This window comes from Poecilia latipinna, unplaced genomic scaffold (genome assembly GCF_001443285.1).
Source record: "Poecilia latipinna isolate Pla-1442-1.1 unplaced genomic scaffold, P_latipinna-1.0 Scaffold5590, whole genome shotgun sequence".
Lineage (NCBI taxonomy): Eukaryota > Metazoa > Chordata > Actinopteri > Cyprinodontiformes > Poeciliidae > Poecilia > Poecilia latipinna.
In genome coordinates this window covers 11,124-16,501 of record NW_015118206.1, presented here as the reverse complement: position 1 = coordinate 16,501, position 5,378 = coordinate 11,124, and the positions used below count along the sequence as shown (strand labels likewise).

At 38.7% G+C, this 5,378-nt stretch overlaps 1 protein-coding gene across 2 annotated transcripts; it reads right to left on the bottom strand.

The window, feature by feature from the left end:
- Positions 1–341: 341 nt before the first annotated feature.
- LOC106943635 (tRNA selenocysteine 1-associated protein 1) lies at positions 342–4,816 on the bottom strand. Of its 2 annotated transcripts, none has more exons than XM_015026949.1 (8): positions 4,351–4,816; positions 4,174–4,288; positions 4,035–4,084; positions 3,811–3,942; positions 2,364–2,480; positions 2,050–2,257; positions 1,928–1,964; positions 342–813 (listed from the first exon to the last, which is right to left on the bottom strand). In XM_015026949.1, the coding sequence occupies exons 1-8, from the start codon at positions 4,434–4,436 to the stop codon at positions 653–655; spliced, it is 906 nt and encodes a 301-aa protein (XP_014882435.1). In that variant the 5' UTR covers positions 4,437–4,816; the 3' UTR covers positions 342–652. The 2 variants fall into 2 exon arrangements, with proteins under 2 accessions (XP_014882435.1, XP_014882436.1); XM_015026950.1 differs by having other exon boundaries at positions 4,174–4,273; positions 4,351–4,813.
- Positions 4,817–5,378: the final 562 nt, after the last annotated feature.

The following is a 5,378-nucleotide window of genomic DNA, read 5'->3' as shown; positions in this document are numbered from 1 at the left end:
TTGCATTTCTAGACTCAAAGTACAAAAAGAAAAAACTGCATTTAAGGACTAAAAAAGTTAATTTGGACAATAAACGTCAAGGGTTTTGTTTTATACATTCTGGACCAAGGCGAGCTGATAAAAAGCTCAATTTTGTTGAGCTCGTACTCATCTTCTGTCTCATCTGTTCAAAGGACATTCTCCCAGAAGCTGCCAAATAAATTTGTATTGCTTACTTTGAGACCATGGGAAAATGAAACCTGGCAGAGTGTGTGTGTGTGAGACGTTCTAGCAGAAAGCGTTTTAACATAAAAAATGTACTTGTTCCTTTTTATGCTCTAAAAATAACTTGGAGGTTTTAAATTTTCAGCAAACTTTTTAGTTCTGTAACATTTTATTGCATTAATAATGGTGACATACTATGACAAATGTATGTTCACAATTCACAACCTCAATTCCTAATATTCTTTTGCTCAGAATTTATAACTACACATTCAAGCTTCCCATCATCTTTAACCTCCTGAATGTGTTGAACAAAATGCAGATAGTGACTGAAGAGAGATAAAACTAACCTACTGTGAGATTTCACTTAACTCAGACCTTTTATGAATAAAAATCAATTTATTTCCTCAGTGTTTCAGAAAATAAAACAAAAAGGAATTGAAAATGTTTTTTATATGGAAATGGGGTCAGGCAGGTTGGAAACAATATAGTCTTGATTTGCAGAGAACTCTGGAGGATGCCAGTGGCAGTCTATGATTGCATCGTACAGTTCTTCACTGAGGTCAATAAAGCTCCTGTTAGTCTCCACTACGTCCACCACCAGGCTGGGATCTACAACACAAGCAACAAAGACCAGTGTTACAAATTGGACAACCACCTCCCACTTCACAGTTTTTATTAGGGCCATCAATATTAACGTGTTAACATCTAAAAAGTTTAACATTAAAATTGCATAGCACAGATTAATCACATTACATATTTTGAGATAAAATCCTTTCTTCTGTGGAGGGTTCCACCCAGTTAAAAGAAATGCATTTTTACACGGTCTTGTACTCCGTGCAACAATGGAGAGACACAATGGTGAATGAAAAAGACGAGCGAGGAGTCAGACTGGTGTGCTTAGTGGTAAATTTCACACAAAAAAAAAACAACAGCGGTTAGAGCGAACATCCCCATATATAGAGGACACCTCCATGCAACCATCCCAGCAAGGAATTCCATCCTCGGTTTCTTTCCAGCATCTTTTTCCTCTTCCTGTCAAATAAGGTCCATTATGGCAAAGCAATTCTTAAAAGAAAAAAAAAAGTGATGGATGTTTGGTTAAAACTAAGGTAGTATGTAGCCCAACTATTATCCTTCCATCAAATCACAACCATCTTATAGTTAACATTTCTACATTATGTTTGAACATGGACTGGTGTATAAGTAATTTGATTACATTTTTTAATCAATTGAGAGTAACAGGTTTTATACAAAGCACTCTAAAAGTTCTGAGAAGCAGCCATTTCTATTTTTTCCTCAATATTAACCATATTGTCGTTTTTTTATGTAAAACAATACAGGAGCCAGACAGAAGTTATCTCTCGCTATTTTGCAGCAGCAACAATATTGTTTTGATATTCTTCTTGTGCCATCATTAACATTTCTAAATCCACTAGTGAGAAGAGGACCAGGACACGCTGGACGGACTATGTTTCTCGGCTGGTCTTGGAACGCCTTGAGATTCCCCCAGAGGAGCTGGAACAAGTGGCTGGGGAGAGGGAAGTCTGGGCCTCCCTACTTGGGGTGCTATGCCTGCGACCCAACTCCAGATAAGTGGAAGAAGATGGATGAGAGAAGTATAAACTTTCAGCCATGGTGAATTGTGTTGTCTGCCTTCTATTGATGAGGGTTTCTCATGCTCAGTCTTAACTCAGTCAAAAGATTCCACAATACAAAAACTTACCTTCAACTGCTTCTTCATCTGGAACTGCTTCACTTTCCTGAAGCAGAAAAAGAGCATAAAACATGAGAATGGCTGCTGTCTAGAACAGTTGCTGTAAAAGTTGCTTAGCACAGAGAGCTCACCTGTACTTGGGCATACTGCGAGTAATCATACTGAGGATAAGTGTAACCATACATTCCTGCAGTCTGATCATACCCCCATGAGGAGTAATACCCTGGATACGCTTGCTGCTGGTACTGGTCATACTGGTCATAGCCGTATCTGTATCCTGAGCTGGACTGCCATGACTGTTTGCTTTCTGACTGCTGTTGCTGCAGCTTGTTTCTTAAGCTGGGAGAGGGGGAAAAAAAACACACTCCTGAATTTCTCTGATGGGCATTGATTCTGCTCACATATCCATCTGCACGCTGATGTAGCCCATTTGGAAATGACTCACTTATTAGCAGCCAGACTCAGCCTGAGAGGTTTGCCCCCGAGTCCCACAGCACCCTGACACTCATCCAATGCCCGTTTCTGAAGCCGCTCATCTGGGAACTGAACAAAGCCACAGCCCCTGATGTGAAATACAAGGGCAGAGTTCAGAATGTTACAAGGAAGGCACCTTGTTTTTTAACAGCAAACATCAATATGAGTCCTGTTGAGACAAAACAAGAACCAATTGATACTATACAATATGCTGAGCATGACTATACTGAAGATTTTAGAGCAGTAATCTCAGACTGCACTCCTCAAGGGCCAGAGCCCTGCAACTTTTAGATGCATCCCTTGGCCTACACTCTAATTAAATGGCTAAACTGCCTCACTAGCATGGAGTCAAGCTCTACAGAGCTTTACTAATGAGCTAATGTTGGAGCCAGGTGTGCTGAAGCAGGGAGACATCTAAAAGTTGCTGGACATTGGCCCTTCCTCCGTTGGGGACTGGAGTTTGAGACAACTGTTTTAGAGCAATCTGCCACACATTGCTGTGCCTCTCAGTCATCAACTAGTCTCAGCTTCACTGATTTCTTTATTTCCTATTCACACAGATACAACACCATTTCACAACAAATATCTCACAGTAGTAAGCTAGACAAATATAACCAAACATAATAAACAAACAAAAGACAATAATATATATTTTAAAGAGCTATCCATGCAGGAGGCTGCATCTCATAAACTGGATTGCAAATATTTGGAAACAGCAGTGACTAAATTGCAAAGTCCTGCAGATGATGTTTGTTTTGAATTGACACAATATAAATTCTTCAGAATTAATTGAATTAACCTTTGAGAAAGAGTTACCATCTATGGATAAATAAAGCATACATCCATCTAGTGGCAGCTTCTTCAGTAGCTTTGTGTAGTTAGAATATACATATTATCATCTAACTTGCAGCACAGAAAAGAGGAAACTTTAAGTCTTTCAGTGAATGGAGATAAATCATTATTTGTTCTACAGAGACCAACTTCCTCTAGGTGGAGCTGCTACAAAGGATGACTGGGTTCTCACTGTGAAAATGATCATTTGAGTCTCAAAGTAAAAAACAAAAATTAATTAGAGGGTTTTCTCCAAATTTTATCTAAATGTCTTTTTTAGAACCTGAACAACAGCTGCAACATTGTTCTGCACTGCATGTATGGACATACCAACATTTGTGAAAAACACGGTGACAAAAACCAAACCTAAAGATGTTACTTTAACAGAATAATTCTATGGACTTAAGCTATTTCTGATTTATCTATTTATGTCTTGTGACACAGAAGAAAGTATTTTCTCACAGAATCTGAAACAAACTTTGCAAAAAATAAGTGCAGCTTTATAAAAATGAGCAGTAAGATGGCTTGTCAGCAACATGACAGGCTGATTTTTTTGCACATAAATCAGTTCTGTGCCTCAGTCATACTTAGAGTTCCCCATGCTGTCAAGGACCACTTTCCCACCACGGCAGGACGGGTAACGGTTGTAAAAGAACTCATAAAGCATCCCATCATCCACCTCTGGAGTCAGGTCTCCCACAAACAGAGAAAACATCTGACTGAAGGAGAGAAAAAGGCAGCAAGACATCAGAAAGCATCCTTTGAGACTGATTCAATCTCTTGAGTTTTTTGGTACTTTAAATGGACTCACCCAGCCTCCTGTTTCCCAAATGTGGCTCTGTTCAACTTGAATCTTGTAGGCTACATCAAAGACATGTAGATACATTTTCAAAGGGATTTCCATCAAACAACACACAAAGGAAAATGTGTTCAGGAAAAGTTTCAAATACCGGACTGGCTCCTGGCATGGATTTCCCGTTTACTTTGCGCAGACACCTTTCAGCTGTGGCCTCGTCCGACATCTCTACGAAACAGTAACCCAAAGCCCCCCTGGGAGATGGAGAACTGTTAAACGTCAAAATGAAAGCACTGCAAACGCTCTAGCTGGCTGTGGGCTCAACACTTACCCTGTCATCTTGTTCCGAATGATTCGCACATTCACCACCTGTTCCCCCATTGTGGAAAAGGCTCTAGTGATGAACTTCTCATCCATGTAGGTCTCAAGCTGAAGTGGAAAAAACAACAACAAATAAAACAGAAATGCATTCCAGGAATGAATGACTTAGTCTGCTGAGCACCATGTTCAAGTACTGGTGTTTCACCACAACTTTCCATTTGGTCAGTTAAAAGTAGAGCTGGGCAATACATCAATAATTGATCGTGATAGGAACGCAATCAATATCAACAGATATTGATCATGTGATCTGATAAAATATTCTATATTAGATATATAAAATAATTACTGAAGTATAATCCAGAACTGCACAGCATTCTGGGGGATGTAGGCAGAGGAAATACTTTAGCCACTCAATCGCTCAGTCAACTAAGCAAGGTTGGTGGCATCTACTAACTCACCCACTCTTTGGTTGCCTAGCAACAACCTGTTGAGTAACTTGTGCAGTGGCAGTTTGCCACCGTGCCTCAAAAAAACCCAACAAAAACAATAACGATAAACGTGCGAGTGAAAACTGGATAAAACAGGACAAGTTACACCACCACTTTGGCAGTATTTAAGAGATTTAAAACAAAACAATTTAATTATATATGGACAATTATCAATAGACTAATACAAAGAACTTGTATTGTAATAAGGTTTTCAGCCACATTGTCCAGCCCTAGTTAAAAGTAAATGAAACTGGTTCTTGTCTTTATTACATTCTGTACACTTATTAATGGGTTTACAGAAAAAACAAAAATGTAGCATAAAAGTCATAGTTGACTCCATTATACCAAAATATTGAATTCTTCCAGTTTTAAGGGATAATTATCCCTTAAGAAAGTTGTTTCACTTTTGATGTAACATGTGGCATTATTTTTTAACAACTGAACATCGTTTTCTTTTCAAAGTCTAAAATTTTCAAGATGTAACTTATGTCTCATCTTCCGTTTATATGCATATTAAAATAAAAATGTAGGAATCGTTCTGCAATTTACA

Bases quoted from the DNA above. Each gene is read 5' to 3' on its own strand.
- LOC106943635 (XM_015026949.1), bottom strand. From the start codon at position 4,436: ATGGATGAGAAGTTCATCACTAGAGCCTTTTCCACAATGGGGGAACAG. The intron at 3,943-4,034 runs GTGAGTCCATTT...TCTCTCCTTCAG, and splicing joins TTTGGGAAACAGGAGGCTGG to TCAGATGTTTTCTCTGTTTG. The intron at 2,481-3,810 runs GTATGACTGAGG...ATTTCACATCAG, and splicing joins GACAGCATGGGGAACTCTAA to GGGCTGTGGCTTTGTTCAGT.